The sequence below is a fragment of the Nuphar pumila genome, chromosome 11 (assembly GCF_984573655.1).
Source record: "Nuphar pumila chromosome 11, dmNupPumi1.hap1.1, whole genome shotgun sequence".
In the NCBI taxonomy this organism is placed as follows: domain Eukaryota; kingdom Viridiplantae; phylum Streptophyta; class Magnoliopsida; order Nymphaeales; family Nymphaeaceae; genus Nuphar; species Nuphar pumila.
In genome coordinates, this window is record NC_143259.1 from 18,972,573 (window position 1) to 18,992,052 (window position 19,480).

The 19,480-nt window shown below is 32.1% G+C and overlaps 1 protein-coding gene across 1 annotated transcript in view; it reads right to left on the reverse strand.

The window, feature by feature from the left end:
• Positions 1-14,822: 14,822 nt before the first annotated feature.
• The window catches only part of RAD51C (RAS associated with diabetes protein 51C), a 174,068-nt gene continuing 169,410 nt past the window's right edge, over positions 14,823-19,480 (reverse strand). The window contains exon 9 of the mRNA XM_089980901.1: positions 14,823-15,285. Coding sequence (XP_089837027.1) covers positions 15,110-15,285 — 176 coding nt within the window. The 3' untranslated portion in view covers positions 14,823-15,109. The remainder of the gene's footprint in view (positions 15,286-19,480) is intronic.

Here is a 19,480-nt window from a genome sequence, read left to right on the forward strand (position 1 = left end):
TATCAAACCTAGACCTGACCCAAGTTCTAATTAAGACCCACAATTTTTCAATGTAAAAATGATAAAAAAATATGATTTTATCGGGTATGATCAGGGTTTGGTTCATGTGGTTGTTATCAGGTTCGGGTATGGTTTTTCTTATAATAAACCTGATTAGACCCAGGTTTAGACTCGATAAAAATTTGATCCAAGTCTGGTTTCACCTAGGTCCAAATCAAACCCAACCCATTGATACCCCTAATTATGTTCATGGACAACTTTCATAATAAATTCACATTAGTACTTTTTTTAAGCCCATGTTATCCATATTATATTATGCAAATTTCAACTTTGCTCACGAAATCTCTACACACCACATATTGACAAAACTACCCATAACTCTTAATTACATGATAAATTTAAGACTTTGACTTACAACCTAAAATGGGTTTACACTTTCAACACAACTTCCATCTCCAAAGTAGATTTCTTATTCATGAACATAGCATGCTTGCCCCCAACAACATCTGATCACATTTTTGCCAGAGAATGAACGGAAGATAGGTTCTAGGTATCATTGATTTTCATGAAGGCTCCTTACATGATTTGCTCTCTGTTTTTCCTTAGGCAGAACATATGTCCATAATGACAAAATTAGCATTGTTGTTGTCTCACATAATTAAATCAAATATTTATTGATGATTCACATTACAAATACAGCAATTTTTTAGTATACTGTTAGATCAAATGACAAAAAATGATAAAGATAAATTAAAGAAAAAATTTACCATTAAAAAGCATTCCTAGCAAATCTGGTATTCATATTGGTGCTTGCACCATGTGAATATAGCATTTTTCATGCTTTACAAAAAATTTATTCCAACGTCAATTAAATTAGAACACTTAACACATCACTTGCCACCAATTATAGAATCGAATATTTTGAAAGGACGATCACATAAAATGGATATCCAAGTTTAATTTCATGTTTTGACCTTGAGAAGTTTCATAAAATTGTTTTTAATTTAATTAGTTACTACATAAAACAACTCCTCACAAATCTTCTATGCATAATTCCATTTATGTCTTCCCGACTTGTATGTTGGAAGTTAAGGAGGTGAAAAATCAATGGGTTACAATTCACAGAAGTTTTAACCATCCAAATATTATATGTTTACACTAAAAAAATATGACTCAATGGTCAAATCTTACTATTTTTACCATGCATATTGTTGGGTTTTGTCTCAAAATTATTGGGTTTGAACCTAGGTTTGCCTACTCATTTCCCTACATTTACCGTACCTATGTTGGTGGGCTTTTCACTTCTTTCAAAAGTTTAGTCCTAGATTGAAGAGACGAGAGACCATCATATATGGGTTTATATGACTTAGAGTTGTTCTTTTGGACAAGGCCAAAGTATGTCAATTGAAATTTGAACTTTGGACCTTAGACTTTGTAACACCCCAATTTTTATATCCCGAATTTGGTGGAATTTTTTTTTTTATTTTATTTTTTTGAAATACATTTAAATCTTTTAGCAGTTAACAGCGGAAAAACACATTGGGCATAAAACTTGGCGTGCTACTTCAGATGAATGCTTGCAAACATATACTTATGGAATTTAAACTTTAACAACTAATTAACTATGCATGAAATAAAATTCAAGTTTCACAATATCCAAAATTAATCACATTTGTCCTTGAATTGAATTAAATTAAAATCAGAGTTCAGAATTCATGAAGTAGAGGAAAGGTAGGCTCAGTCCCCGTCGCAACCTTCCGCCTTCGCACGTAAGTACCTACTCATTACCTGAAAATTTTTAAACCATATAGGGTCAGACAACATGTCTAAGTAGAGTAATTATGCTAAACTTGTAAGACAGAATAACAAGACAAGGATTTCAATAGAAATTTCATGGTTTAACATTTAATTTAACTTAAACAATCATACAACAAATCATGCATGTTTAGAATTTTCATATTTAACAGAAAGACATAAATTCATACATTCAAGATACAAAATGCATGAACCATTAAAATGCATGACTTACCATATGCAGAAGCTCTTTCAATGCATGCATATTTTCTTATCTTTAGTTATATTTTCTTAATTAGATGATGCATGTGATGCCAAATTAATGCACACACCATTTAAGTTATCACAATGCTATAGAAAAGAACTTAGAAATTTTCGGATATTACAGACTTGGGTTTAGGTTTCTATTTAGTTTGATTTGGTCATAATCATTCTTGAATTTTGGCCAATCTTTTTGGCTTTCTTTGAGACATTATCCTCAAGACTAAGACCGACCTATTATATGAGCTTTGACCAATCAGTTTTAGACCAAGACCCAATCAACCTAAACTGTTGGAGCCCTTTGGCCTTGACTTTACCTGTCCAACATCCATTTGCATGCACATTTATGGTGTAATGACCTCAATTTATAACTCGGTTTTTTGTGATTTTTTTTAACTCAGCGAAAACATACAAATTGGGATTATCACAGTTGTCGTACCAAACCTTTCACTAACTAAATTGCAAAAATAAAAGTACATCAATATAAATTGAATTGAATTGAATAAAAGTTTCACTAACTTATGCATTTTCAAATCATGTATCATTATGTGCATACATTTATTGCAAAGTATTTAAATTGCAAATTTCATTTCATAATGCCTTTAGATATGGTACAAATAAATGTAAACATTGTCAATATCATACCTCATTATGCATACTGTATAATCAGATTACCTGCATCCAATATCACAATTTATGCTTCAGGTAATGCTTAACATGAATTGCCAACTGATAAAGACTTAGGCATTTGAATAAACAAGTGAGGTAATTTCAGAGCTCTCTTTACCTGTTTTTGTAAAATCAACCATAAATCACAGAAAACATATTATACTTTTATTTTTTTATCGAGTATGACTGAATATGTTAGAAAAACAACACAAGAAACATATCTAAAAAATCAGTTATACAAAAATTAAAAAAATTCTATAACTGCAGACTGTTCTGAAAAAATAACAGACCAGTTCATGTAATCTACAGAAAATTTCTCAACTTGGGGATTTTCCAAGGATTTACTAGTAACTCTTTTAAAAAAATCCTTTTTACAGTATCTTCTACTATATGTTGGATCTATCACAAATTTTTCATGATTTTAAATGAGCTGTTTTGAATAGATTTTCGGGACTTTCAAAATATCTAGTCAGAATAACCTTGTAACGAGAGCCAAAAAACTATCTTTGTTATAACAAGTGTTTTATCCTCAAAACAAACTAAAATAAAACAAAATAATATGCTAGAATTAAGTCCTAAATGTGTAGAACATTAGAGAAATAGAATTATTTTAAAAACTAGTCAGATCACAAATGGAAACAATAGTATAGGGTTGTCATAACTCTTGATGAAATCATAAACCATAAGCTAGATGTGGCATTAAAGCATTATTCACCACAATAGATAATGATATAACATGAATACAATAAATACACAACAATATTTAGTCATTTTTCATGCTAACCCACCATTGAAAATTCATAAATTCAATTGGTAAAGCATAATACAACATAGATCTAATCTTTATTTCATATTTAGTACTAATCACATGAATACATTAAATCAAGATATTATAGATTATTGTAGACATGATAACATCATTATTCACTTTTCCAACATGACATAATCCACTACATGCCCACAACAATCTGATTCAAACAAGAAAACTAGTCTTCTAAAATCAATTTTTGCATTTTCTAATCTACAAAACAAATTTTTACGTATTTTAAACATAGATATAGGCAAGAACCAGATGTGCAACATTATGATTTATGAAAAACATCCAAACATGTCATCACATACCCATTATACATGTTGATCAAACCCCATAAAATATAGATCTAAACATTCACCACAATTTTTCATTTTAGGGTTTCGAAACTAGCTTTCTCCAAAAATGTTTTCTCAAAATTGATTTATGAAAACATTGTTTTGGGTTTTCAAAAGTCTTTTTCATGTAAATCCTTTAGCCTAGTGTCCTATTCAGGTATGAACTTGAGTAGGCTTTAGGTATCATTCATTTTCATGAAGGCTCCTTGGACATGATTTGCACTCGGTTCATGTGCCCATCATGACAAATTAGCATTGTTATTGTCTCACAAAATTAAATAAAATATTTATTGATGATTCACATTATAAATGCCACAATTTTTTAGTATAAATGACAAAAAATGATAAAGATAAATTAAAGAAAAAATTACTATTAAAAAGTATTCCTAGCAAATCTGGTATTCATATTGGTGCTTGCACTGTGTGAATATAGAATTTTGCATGCCTTACTAAAACTTTATTTCAACGTCAGTTAAATTAGAACACTTAACACATCATTTGCCACCAATTATAGAATTGAATATTTTGAAAAGACAATCACATAAAATGGATATCCAAGTTTAATTTCATGTTTTGACATTGAGAAGTTTCACAAAATTGTTTTTAATTTAATTAGTTACTGCATAAAACAACTCCTCACAAATCTGCTATGCATAATTCCATTTATGTCTTCCCGACTTGTATGGTGGAAGTTAAGTTGGTGGAAAATCAATGGTTTACAATTCACAGAAGTTTTAACCATCCAAATATTATATGTTTACACTAAAAAAATATGATTCAATGGTCAAATCTTACTATTTTTACCATGCATATTGTTGGGATTTTGTCTCAAAATTATTGGGTTTGAACCTAGTTTTGCCTACCCATTTATCTACATTTACCATACCTACAAAATCAGGATTATCACAATTGTCGTACCAAATCTTTCACTAACTAAATTGTAGAAATAAAAGTACATCAATATACATTGAATTAAATTGAATAAAAGTTCAAATGATTCATAATAGTCTAGATTCGCAACCACCCCCAAACAAAATGTCCAAGTCAAACCAAATCTTCCTAACACGAGGAACCAAAACCACCACCTCAATATGTAGCAAGTAAAATCTATGAACAACTAAGCAGAAATATGATCACTCAGCTTCCTTAGAACCTAAAAATTGTTAAAGTAGTAGGGTCAGACAACTCGAGTTTGTGTAGGAAATAACATACTTGCAATAATGCACGATATCAGAATACATTCAAACACAACTTCACACATCAATCATACAACACATATCTTAATATGCAATAAACATGAAATCATGCTAAATAACAAAATAATAAGACAACTTAGTGCACACTCGTTCATACTAAGATGTACAACAATACGACAAATCATGCACATGCATGGACATTTATAGGTATGCATGAACATAAGTACGCCTTAATATGTTAGAAAAACAACCCAAGAAACAAATCTCGAAAATCAATTATACAAAAATTATAAAAAAATTATAACTATAGATTATTCTAGAAAAATAACAGACCAGTTCTTGTAATCTACAAAAAAAATTCTAACTTGGGAAATTTTCAAAGATTTACTAGTAACTCTTTTTACAAAATCCTTTTTACAGTATCTTCTACTATATGTTAGATCTAACACAATTTTTTCGTGATTTTAAATGAGTTATTTTGAATAGGTTTTCAGGACTTTCAAAATATCCGATCAGAACAACCCCACAACCAGAGCCAGAAAACAGTCTCTGTTACAACAAACATTTTTGCATCAAAATAGACTCAAATCAAACAAAATAACATGCTAGAATTAATCCCCAGATGTATAGAACATCAGAGAAATAGAATTATTTTGAAAACTAGTCGGATCACAAATAGAAACAACAGTACAAGGTTATCATAACTCTTGATGAAATCATAAACCATAGGCTAAACGTGGCATTAAAGTATGATTCACCACAATAGATTATGATATAACATGAATACAATAAATACACATCAATATTTAGTCCCTTTTCATGCTGACCCACCATTGAAAATTCATAAATTCAATTGGTAAAGCATAATACAACCTAGATCTAATCTTTAATTCATATTTACTACTAATCATATGATGAATAAATTAAATCATGATATTCTAGATTATTGCAAACATGAAACATCATTATTCACTTTTTCAACATGACATAATCCACTACATAATTACAAAAATCTGATTCAAACAAGAAAACTAGTCTTCTAAAATCAAATTTTGCATTTTCTAATCTACAAAATGTTTTTTTGTGTATTTTAGACATAGATATAGGCAAAAACCAGATTTGCAACACTATGATTTATGAAAAACACCCAGACACGCCATCATATACCCATTATACATGCTGATCAAACCCCATAAAATACAGATCTAAACATTCACCATGATTTTTGCTCTTAGGTTTTGAAACTAGATTTCTCCAAAAATGTTTTCTCAAAATTGGTTTACCAAATCACTATTTTGGGTTTTCGAAAGTCCTTTTCATGTAAATCCATTAGCTATAGACAGTTCTAGGCATAGATCACATGTAGATCACATGTAAATCCAAAAGAGGGTAATGCATTCTAAAATTGAACACCATATAAGTTGGAATTCCCTACCTGAAAATGCTTTTTCCATAATGAAACCTTCACTTTTTCCTCCACATGTACCTCCTTTTGATATGATTTAGGTCTTTTCCAAGGTGGTTGCAAGTCTCTAATAGAGGTCTGGACCACCTCTAAGGTTGGGAGGAAGGAAGAGATGTGAGGAAGAAGAGAGAGATATGCACTTTAATTGAGAGAGAAAGGTTAAATAAGCACAATAGGAGGGGTGTCCCCTCCTATTGGCTCTCTCTTTTGCTTTTAGAGATAGAACTTTTTCTCCAACTACCTAGAGGTGGCCCCCACTAGGTGAGACGTCCCACCTAGAAGGCTCCTCTAGGCGAGTCTTTCAACTTTGCTCAAATTCCTCTTCTAAAAGAATTTTAACCCTCTAGGTCTCTTAAGAGTCTTTCAAAAATAAATTTTTAATCTTTAACTAAATGTGGGGTTCACTAAGGGGGGCATCCCACCCTCTCTAGAACCCACTTAAGTTAATTAGAGATCCTCTTTCATGAGGTCCCTAGAATATAAAGTGGGCCCCACCTAGGTAGTGCCCCACTTGGATCTAGTCCAAGTGATCCAGATCTAAAAATCCTAAACTATATTCAATCTCAGTTGGGTTGGATCCAGGTACCATACACTAACTTCGGATCCAACACTTAAATTAAATGTCCATATAAATGAAGTCCAAATCAATATTGGATTTAAATACTAAGGTTTGGATCTAAAAATGACTCATCCAATATTCATAAAAGTTATTGGCCACCCCTGAACCCCTGTGTAGGCCACTACATTGGCACATGGCAACCCATTGGGCTGGGTGTGATCCTTTAGGTCTCATAAGGAACAGGGTTTGAGTCTAAAACATAGCCTAGTCAATTTTAAACAACCAAATTTTGAACCTTATCCAAGTTGGAAAACCCAAAATAGAGGTCGCTCAATTTTAAAAATCGCATTTTCTAAACCAACTAATAACCGAAATCACCAAATCTGATCTCCTACAAGATCTACGGCTCATAACGGATCTAACTAGAATCCTAGTTCAACTTAAACTCTTGAATTTTAATTGATTTGAACCTAATTTTAACCTTAATTTAACTTGAATTTACAAGTTAAAATGAATCAAATTCTCAGGTATTACATATGGTCAGTCTATTATGTTCTCCTTCCTATTGATCATTGATCATAACTTAGATTTTGGACTATTTTGATTGTGGTGGGATCTTTTATGTCCAACTGGCTACACTTTTAGTCCTTGGACTTAGTCCAATCCATAACCTTCATTCTTCTAGCTGTTTGGTCAGCCTAAACCCTTTAGTGCTAGATGTTGTGTTGGGGCCTATATATACCCAAACCCTCTCTCATTTTTTCCATCAGCCTCTCAAGTTCTCCTCTCTCTCCCATGAGCACCCTACTCTCTCTATAGTGACTTTAGATCTTGACTTAATAAAAAGTTTGCCCAAGAAAGCCTCGGGTGTACCTAGTTCTAGTGGAGTAAAGAAGCTATTAAAGTGGTCTTTGTCGAGTTATTCAGTTTCACCCAGTGCAAGACATGAGCCAACCTTTATGAGTAGGCAAAAGCTCGGTTGTATGTTGAGGGCAAAGTTGCACAAATACTCATTAAACTAAAGACTTGTTTCTAAGTGGGATAACTATCACTTTAAAGATAGAATGTCTAACGTGTGGCTCTGAGCATACCTCATTCAAGCTCAATTCCTATATCCACTAAGTAATTTTTTCAAAACTTTTAAAGCAAGACTTACAAAAATGGAAACTATTATGAAGATTGACAACCAGGAGCTTTCCAAGTTGTTCCTGTTTCGACGACACTAATTTTAAAATGTGATAGTACAAAGTTTGCATTTTTCTCACAATTACGAATGTGGTGTATGTGGTCGTGGAGGTGTATCTAGAAGAATAAGACCATTGCCAAAAAATTGAAAAAGGAGGATGGAAGAAAGATGATTTCGTATGTTGCACTGAATATGCTCTTGAACACTATATTTGATCTCTACATAGAAGTTGATACAGTTAAGGAGCTATGATAGGTGTTGAAAAGCAAACATAAGATGGAGGATGTAAAAAATCATAAGTTTTTGGTTAATAAGTGTAATGCCCCAATTTTTTAAACCAAAATTTTAGGATTTTTTTTAATCCATTTACATGATTTTCAAGAAATACTTCGAAAACTATTTTTAATTACAGTTCAAGCCTTGGGCGGGTTACAAATACAAAACACACACATAAGACTAGAATAATTCAATCAAAGCATATTTTGCATTAAAATAAATCAAACACTAGTCTCAACCATTATCAGAGTTTATAAGACTTAACAAATCAAATAACTCTTAAAAGCCTTAAAAAATTATGACCCTTTTGGCACCACCCCGAGTCAACTGTCATCACACTCCAGCCTACTCATTACCTGAAATATGATAAGTAGAGGCATAAGTACACAACCTTAGTAGGTAATCACCAAAACACGTGAAAACAAATATTCCAATCACCACAATAAGTATTGACACATATTTCAGATATCATTTAAATCATGCAACATCACAATACCAGAATTAAGCATAATTTATATCTATACAATTAATCATGCTTGCATTCATATTACAGGATAAACATGCTACAATGCATCATGCCAATGCAATAACGATTTATGCACAAACTGAATATTACAATGTTTTCATTTTGATTTCTTATGTTCCACTTTTTCTCCCTCCCAAAGGTACACTCCTAGGTTTCTAACTTTGATTCAATAAATCCAATGAGGGATATATTATGCCATGTATTTTATTAACCTCATTGAATTAAAGAATCTGCAACCTTACACCGAGATTCTACTGGAGCGGTCCATGATCGAGAGAATCTCTCACTGGTCTAGCACGAAATCGATTCTTACTCTGCAGAGATTTTGGACATACCACCTAGGACACTTAGTAGTTTGGGGCCCTTATGATAAAAAACTGGGGACCAAGGAGATGCCATTTCCCTCCAAAAAACAAACAATGGTCAACCAGTCATGTATACCCCCACTCTCTCCAAAGCAGTCTTCGGTCCAATGAACCTGGTCTGAATGAGTCATGGGTGTTATTTAATTATTAGGCTCATCAATTAAATTACATGTGCTCACAACACTCGCACTTGATCTCACAAGCCCAATCTCTCCACTGGAGATTCCATAAGCAAGTCTGTTTTGACCCATTCAAACACCCACAGTTCACACTGTGAGCCCGACCTCCATGAGGCAATTATGTGATTATGTGCATAGATATCTTTTCTGTCTCTGGTGCACTATAGGCACCCATAAGTTCCACCGAACCCAGACTCATACCCGAGCCACACACATGCTCATATCAAATATCATTATCACAATGTCATATGCTCACATGCATGCATAAAGGTTGCACACACATGCAATCATGATCATGTTTAAGCAAGCAAACAACACGTGTAACAATTTACTTTACACACACATGCAATCATGATCATGCTTAAGCAAACAAACATGTGTAACAATTTACTTTACACTGATCATGCCTTATGATATACAATGTTTATTAACATGCATATCATATGAATTATTATAAATCATGAATAATATGAAATATATTCAGTTTGCATGCATATCAGATCAAATTTTAATATAAACAACCATAATCATGTTGCATAATGTAAAATACAATTAGGAATCCATATATGTCATACAATGCAGTTCAGATTCCTATTAACCTGATTTTGTAAAACCCACCAAAAATCACACGAACCAAATTACTCTCTCAATTTTATTAATATTGCTCTCATATCTCAAAAACACAGTCCAAAAAACAGAACCAAAATATGCATTGTAATAAAATCAGGAAAATTCTGGGACTAAACCTTATTCAGGAAAAATATAAGACATATCTTGTCAATTGCAGAAATTCATCTCGGTTTAGAGAATTTCTCCAAACCTACAAAAAACTCTTTTAGCAAAACCTTTTTTACAAGATTATCTTATATATGTTAGATTTCACCCAGATTCTTTCTAATTTATTTTGATCAATTTTGGTTCAGTGTTTAGAATCATCAAAATCATTGGTCGGAATAGTCCTGCAGACAGGGCAGAAAACCTGTGCTCTATTGCAATGAACGTTTTGACCTCAAAACTGATCCAAACAAAACGAAACAAAATTCTAAATTGAAGTCCTGTGTAGAACACTTCAGTATTTTTATTTATTGGCTTCGTTTTCATAGAGATATCAATTCGTTTCTAAAACAGGTCAAAAATTTTTGAGGACAAAAAAGCCAAGATTCAAACTCATGTAAGATCCATTAAGAAAGAACAAGATTCAAGGTAAAAATCCATGCAATTATGATTTTTGATGCTCTAAACATATTTACATCATCACATAACACATATTTGATCAGATTCATGTAAATCATGCTAAAACAATAACATACATCATCCAAGAATAACAAAAACCTTTATGGAATATCTCAAATATGATTTCATCTATGCCAGAATCATAAAAAACCCTAAACAATCATGAAAACATGGTTTCTTTATACAATAACATGTTTGATCATGTTAAACATGAAATAATTTACCCTATATGCGCAGATCAACTTTCTTTATCAAAAACATCAAAACCCTAAAAACGGTTTTGCCAAAACCTTCTTCAAAACAGTTTTTCACATATAAGAACATGGATTCAAGTACATATCAAAATTTTAAAACTTATAAAACTTATAAAACTTATATTTCATCAATATAACCTAATATTAACATCTTAAAGATGCTGAAACAAATAAGATCTAGCAAATAACAAGAAACAAGCTTTCCTTAAATTGTTTTTCACATTAGAAGCTCGAAAATCGTCATGTTTCAAAAATTATTTTTCTTTTTAAATTTAATGGCAACATAGATTTATAAAAATGTGTTCTCTAAATTGAAAAACATCTTATAGAGGTGTTCCAAGGTCTGATCCTCATTGGTTAAGATCTGAAAATTGTCCCACGCATATTCTATGTGTTTGGAAATATCTATGCCTACATGATTAATGTACCTACCTTATTCGGGTTTTCAAACGTAGATCGACCTTCGTCTCCAATCTTCAAACCTTAGAGGATCTTCAATGACTGTTAAAACAACTCAATAAGGAAAAAAAAAGAATAAGAAGAAGAAGAAGATAAGAAAGACTCCTCTATTTTTTTCTCTTTTTATATTAGAAAAACCCACCAAAGGGGGGCATCCCCTCCTTAGAATCCAAATCCAAACATATTCTAGCTAATGTTGATCCCTATGAGTCCTATTAAAAAATGCCCGAACTTGTTAATTAATTAAGTAATTAATTTAATTAACTAATATTTTGTCTTAATTAATTACCAATTAACCAAATTAGTTATGGGGTCCATTATGGGGGGTGTCCTACCCTCTCTAGAGTCCTTTAGGGTTTAAAGACCCTTTTAATGAGGCCTTTAGAACCTGAAATGGATCTCACTTGGGTCCAGATCAAAAAATGATTTAGATCCAAAAACCCGATCCAGATCTAATTCCCAATTGGGTTGGACCTACGAATCAAACAAAAATATCCAAATCCAAAATCAAATTAAATATCTATATTCGAACAAAAGATCCAAATCAACAATAGATCCAAACTCTAGTTTGGATTCGAACTTAACCCATCCAAGATCCAAATAGCCCTAAGACACCCCTGAACCCTTGTGAGCCACCCTAACCATACCTGACACCCCACTGGGTTGAGCATGACCCCTCTGAGCCTCTCATGGACCCTGGTTTGAGTCCAAATCACTGCTTAGTCAACTAATACTCTTGAATTTTGCCTGAATTAAAAACCAATTTTGACCTGAATTTAAAAGTTAAACGAAAGTAAAATCGCAAGTGTTACAATAAGTGCATGCATTTCAAGTTCTTTAATGACAAGCCACTACTACCTCAAGTTCATGATATACAAGTTTTGGCTCATCAAATCGAGTTTAAGTGTATGCACACCTTCATGAATCATTCTAGGTGACATTAATGATTGAAGAATTATCTTGAACTTTTTCAATATCTTAGAATTGAGAAAAAAACTTTATCTTGAGATAAGACAGATGAATTGAAAGAAGTTGGTGCTAAGGTGAATATAGTTTAGTATAAACCATAGTTCAAACCTAGACTTAAGAATAAGAAATAAGAAATCTAAGACTATTTCTAAAAAGAGATTCTATTTTCTGCTATATTTATGGTAAACCGATTCACTATGCAAGAGGGCACCAACATAGGAATAAATTATAAGGCAATAAGTCTAGAAAACCTGATGACAACTTGGTGGTTGTAAGTGAAATATTTATGATTAATTTGGATACATGATGTTATATGGATTTTGAATCGATGATCCAGTCATGCATTGGCAAAAGTATGTTTAAAACATATGAACCCATGAAAGAAGATTATAAGATCTATATAGGAGATTCTCATGATACCAAAAGTTCATGTAAAAGAGAATGTGAAAAATGTTTAACCTTATAAAATGTATATCACATACTTTGACGAAAAACCTTATATCTGCTTACCTACTTACAACTCATGGTTTTAAAATTATGATGAAATCCGACATTACATTGTTAAAGGACCACAAGTTTGTAGAAAAAGGCTACTCCAACAATGACTTATTCGTATGATTCATGGCATGTTAAACTAAGACATGTTAATTATAAATCTTTGAGAAGCATAGGTAACTTAAGACTTGTTCCTAAATGTAAAATTATGCATGTAAGAAAATGTGATGTTTTCATTCAAGCAAAGTTTGCAAAAAAACTGTTTCTAAATATTGAAAGAAATTAAAAAATTACTCGATTTAAGAGTGGGTTTTAAAAAATACTCCAACTCATGGGGGTGAAGCAAAAGTTAATTTTTTTATAATTACAAAATAAAGTCTTGTAAATCTGATAGATATGGTAAATATTTTTTAAATAATTTTATTAAATTTTATAAAATTCATGAGATAAGAATAGAGTATTATTGAAGGAGTGATGCTTTGCTTAATTTTTATCATATCTTAAATAAAGTTTTATATTCTTATTCAAACACTATACCTTATGAGCTTTAAAAATATAGAAAATCAAATGACTTATTTAAAAGTTTAGGGTTGCATTGCTTATGTAAAGCTTACTAAACTAAAATTAATCAAACTTGGTTAAAAAAGTAATACAAATGTTTTTATTGGATATTTTCCAAATAAAAAAATCTACATATTTATGGATATTGAAACTATAATGATCTTAGAGAATGAAATAAATTTTATCCTTAAAATAAAACTTGAATTTTAGTAATCTTACTCTTGGTTTTAAGCCTTTGGAACGTAAACAGATTTTCAAAAAAAAAACTTTAACCTAATAGTTCTATTGAAAATTTTAAAGTTAGACTTATTGCTCCAGGTTTTAAACAAAAACCTTAGACTTGATTATTTTGACACATATGCTCTTATAAGTAGAAATGCATCACTTCGACATCAATTTTCAAACTCAAAATTCAACATATGAATGTTAAAATTTTATTTTCAAATGGCGAGTTAGAGAAGGTTTACTACAAATTGTTGGGTTGGGGCATATATAGACAACAACCCTCTCTCTATGTGCCTAATGATCTTATATTTTCTCTATAGTGAGTTTAGATCTTGACTTAGTCATTAATCAGACCAGTAAAACCTAGGGTGTGTCGAATCCTAGTTGAATCAAGAGGTTATTCAAGGTGGTCCATGTCGAGTTGCTTAGTCTCACCCAATGCAGGGCATAAGCCAACTTTGTGAGTAGAAAAAAACTCAATTTTATCTTAAGAGTGAAGTTGCATGAATCCTCGTTGCATTGACTTGCTCTCAAATGAGGCAACTATCACTTTAAAAATAGCATGTCTAATGCTTGCCTCCAATCATACCTAGTTCAAGCTAGGTTTCCATACTTGTTGAGTAATTTTCTCAACATGGATCACATCCATGGGTCAGATTTGGTCAAAATAACCTTATAACTTCAACTATTCGCTGCAATATTTTTTCTCATACCAACTTCATTGAGAACTTGGTGTACAAAGTGTAAGGTTTCAACCTGATTAAAGCAAAGTTGGAAGATAACAAATCCGATGCCTCTCCAAGACAGCACAATCTGGCGCCCAATAAAAATCAACTAATCTCATGCTTTCCAATAATAAAAAACAAAAACTAAAAAAAAATAAAGAATCAAACATAAGACATGAACTTGTCTTCGTCAGAATAGGTAAAGCACAGATTTAAGTGCTTAGTTAATTTCAGGTTTCATATCAAATAATATTTAACCACAAAAAGAACTTTTTATGAAATCATTGTTTCAATCTGTTAGGATACAGAGAAACAACATTTTAAACTCACTGCAGCAAACTCCACTAGGTTGAAAAGCCAAGTTCAGGTTTGTGCAACATTTGCATGACAAGAAATCGATGTCTAAGATCAGTTACTTCCAACTGAAAGTGAATTTGCACAATGCCGTCAAATTTGTAGTTTCAAATCTGTTAAATGTCACAATCTATCACCTTTATCAATTACTGGAAGAAGAAAACACATGGCAGCATATGATAGCTGAGACTTTTCTGAAGCCGTACCAACTATAGCATCCTAATTCTTTTACATTGAGAAACAGCATTTCGGATCCCCTTGCTTGATATAATATATGGTGCTGAGGCCGCAGGCAAAGATGATGACTTGTCAATGAATGCAAACCGTTCATTTCCATTCCAGTATAGGATAACTCGATTTGTGCAGGCATGTGACCAACTCTCCCCTGCACATCCAACCATAACCACAAATCGTTATGGAAGGCTGATATTCCATACAAAAAAAGGCTAGAGAAGCTCTTGCACAAAACTTTTAATCAACAGAGGAAAACAAGTGAGATGGTTATATTAATTAATCATTGGCTTGAGTTTGCAAGTGCCACCTGAGCAAATGTTGCAACAGAATAATTTGACATACTTTAAAAAAAAGAACAAAAAAGAAAAAAAATCTGCCCTAAATTATCTGAAATAGAGGATACCATGCAGACAGATAGCAGAGTTTGTCACATTTGTGAGACACATCCAAGGTTATAAGCCACATATGGCAAAAGGGTTATTGAAAATACAAAAGGAAAAGTGTGATACAATATAAATGACACTGAACATGTATCCACAAAAGTAATTGGAAAAAACAGAACAAAAATTTTGTTCACTATTAGCAATACCATTTATAGAGAGAGTAGGATCTGTGATATTCATTAAGTACTTGTTGTTGCAGTCTACATAGGGTTATTATTGTATAGACGTTATTCATTCCTTTCCTGTTGTGTAGTGGCATTTATGTTTGTTTCTCCTCAACATTATTTCCAAACGAGAAAACACTATTCCTTGGTTTGATAATGAGACTCCATTCATATTCCCATCTTCCTGTCTAACATGGTACCAAAGAACTGAGGCGCTACCCCTAAGTTTGATACTCCGTTCATATTCCCATCTTCTTGTCTAACATGTTACCAAAGAATTGAGGCTTTTCACAAAATTTCTTTGGATTCATCATTTGGCTCCCTGTAATTCTGAACACTGCACCATGATCAGATAAGTTCCCTTTCTGTACTATGTTTTTATTCGACTTTTCAACCATATAATTGTATGGACTGTACAGACTGCTAGTGACATCATAGGACACATGAATAAAAAAAGGGAAACCACCATAATGTCCTTGATATCACAATCAGACAAGACTCATTCTTGTGCTTTTCTTTGCACCAATATTCTAGCCTTTTTTCCCCGAATATCTCTGCTTATTCCACTCCTTTTTCTATTGCCAGCACATTGTATAGCGGGTGGACCTCTTTGTTGATTGACTATATGTTTTGCAACTCTTTGGGATTTACAGGTGTTTTAACAAAGTTTTGCAATGTCTGACCAACATTCCACCTGTCTTTCTAAGCGCTGCTACTAAAGATAGGGTCCCTAGTTTTATGCCATGCTGAAAGTATTTCATTATTTAAAGAACCTAGTTACAAACAGCAATTTGCAAATTGCGAATTCTATGGCAACAAGATTGTTGGCATGAACCACGGATTTGCTTGATGTCTCTCATTTGCTTGCAACTTAACCAAGTTTTCAACTACTAAACAAGCATAGGACCTAATTCTTATAATGACGAGAAAGAAAAATATAAATTTAAAATATCTGTAACACAGGAAGGTGCAAATCCCTCCTATGTAGGTACTAGAGAAGCCCTGAGTATCCATGCTGATGCTGGTACTTCTGGGTGGGCTGAGTGCTTATAGGCGCTGCCCATATATAATATGTAGGAAAGGTTGTATAGTTCTGTGAATATTTCATACTTTTTAGATTATTTTCTTTATATTTTAGTTATTTCTCCATTTGCTGTATATATTGTAATGAAATGATATTCAAGAGAGCAATAGTCACAATGCTAGCTACTACACATAAGCCACTCAAGGGCAACAAGCACGCTCACAAACACAAGTAAAAATATTAATTTTATTAATATCAGAATGCCCAAATTATGCATAACCACAAAGGGCACATTAGTCCCATATATATACGAGAGAGAGAGAGAGAGAGAGAGAGAGAGAGAGAGAGAGAGAGAGAGAGAGAGAGAGAGACCTAACTAGCTGTTGGGGAGCTCCCACTGACTAGAATAGCAAGCCTTGAGAACTCCCAATGGCTAGGAGGTTCCAAAGACCAAACTGCCACTAATGGGCAGTTTGAACTACAAATAAAAATAATAAATAAATAATATTTACAATAAAAACCTAAATACACTCTACAAAGAAATACACATGTATATACATTTTTACATACATATATATAGGGAAAATATAAGGTGGTTTTGTACTACAAATAAACATACTCTTGTTTATATGATGTAGCCATCAAATTGTAGATCTAACCATACAGATGTGTTTAGCATGGTTTATTTACTATGTTATAAGGTTTTATCATGCCTAATATATTATAAGATCATAGTTTAGAGACAGTGAAAATCAATGGCTCACAATTCATGAAAATAAGGGTGGTCTATAAATGATATAAAACATCATATTTCAGTGAACTTTAACACATGAAAATAGTAAATAGAACATGTTACACATGATCTAAAGGTTAGATTTTGCACTTGGAGCTAAGATTTATGTAAATCAAGTGTGTACCAGCATAAGTTATGGTGGTACCATACCACCATAAAAGCACCCATATATATATATATATTTATATATATATATATATATATATATATATATATATATATATATAGAGAGAGAGAGAGAGAGAGAGAGTAATGTGTAAGTTCTAGACCTATGTCACACGGGTGCGGGTGCGGCACTTTAAAAAAACTTGGGTGCGGGGGTGCAGCAAAAATATAAAAAATTATATATATATATATATATATAAAGTCCAAAAGTTGGACATAAATGACCCTGGGTGCGTTGACAGCACCCAGGGTCAGGTTGACTGCATCGGGTGCGACGCAGGTGCGACACCTAGTTAAAGAGTCATTGTGACATAGTTCTAGACTATTTATCTCCCAAACTCAAATCCCTTTAAAAAATGTACTTGCATGTGTTTAATGCTTAATCCAAGCCTATAATTATGTTATCATTGCTTATTAGCTAAGAGAACCATACTTTGATTGAATCAATTTAACAAGAATTCTTAATTGTTAGTTAATAAAGCTTTTGGTGTAATATGAGACATTGATTTTTTTGCTCAACTAAAAACACTTATAAACATGGAACATGTTTAAACCAATATATGTTTTCTAATAAATAAAGCTCTCTCTCTCTGAAACCAATAATCTGAAACTTACAAATTACTCTCTCTCTCTCTCTATATATATATATATATATATCTTTATCACAAATATCGGTGTCGGCTATATCTCGGCGAGGCTATTTCTCGCGATATTATAAGTTTAAGTGATAAATCTCAGAAAAATTTCGGGCTTAAAAATATAAAAATAAGAAAAATAAGAAAATATCATGTTTAGACAAAAAAGTACATAAATAATAAAAGAAATAAGTAAAAACTATATATTTAAAATTTAAAAAATAAATAAAAACAATAAAACTAATTGACATTATTGTAATAATATCACAAGAATATAACGATATTCTCATGATAATATTGCAATATTATCAAATTGGTGATATTTTCAAAATATTATGATATTGTGAAAATATTGTTGATACCTATGACCATGATATATATGTATATATAAGTTAATACCCCCCTCAAACTTACGGTGATATTAAAGAATTTTTGCTTAAAGAAAATGCAAATGTGGTAATGGAAGTGCTTTAATCAAGAAATTAGCCAATTGATACTTTGAGGAAACATATAGAAGAGTGATAATTCATCTTAAATACTCTTCGCAAACATGAAAATCCATCTTGATGTGCTTAGTCAGCTTATGAAATGTATGATTATTGGCGATGTAAATCACACTCTTATTATCACAACTTAGCTTTGAGGGGTGAGTTAGGTGAACTCCCATATTTTTAAGTAACTGCTTCAACCACACGATCTCCGAGGTTGTAGTCGTCATGGCTCTATACCCTGCCTTTGTTGATAAAAGAGATTTTTTGTTGCTTCTTACATTTTCATGAGATTAATAAATTACTTACAAAAACACGAAACCCGTTGGTTGAGTGATGATCAATTGAATCTCCTCTCTAATCATATTCAAAATAAGCAATCATATCCAATAAGGAGAAAGACAAACATAATCCTTTAGTAATAGTATTTTTAGTATATCTAACAATTTTCATCACAATGCTCATGTACATTGTAGTGGGAGAACGTTGAAACTGATTAACAAAGTGCACAACATGTGAAATGTCAGGTCTAATAATAGACAAATAAGTTAATACCCCAATCACTTGTATGTAGGGAGTCAGATAAACAGAAGGAACTTTACCATCAATCTTCATCTTGGAATTTATCACTTCA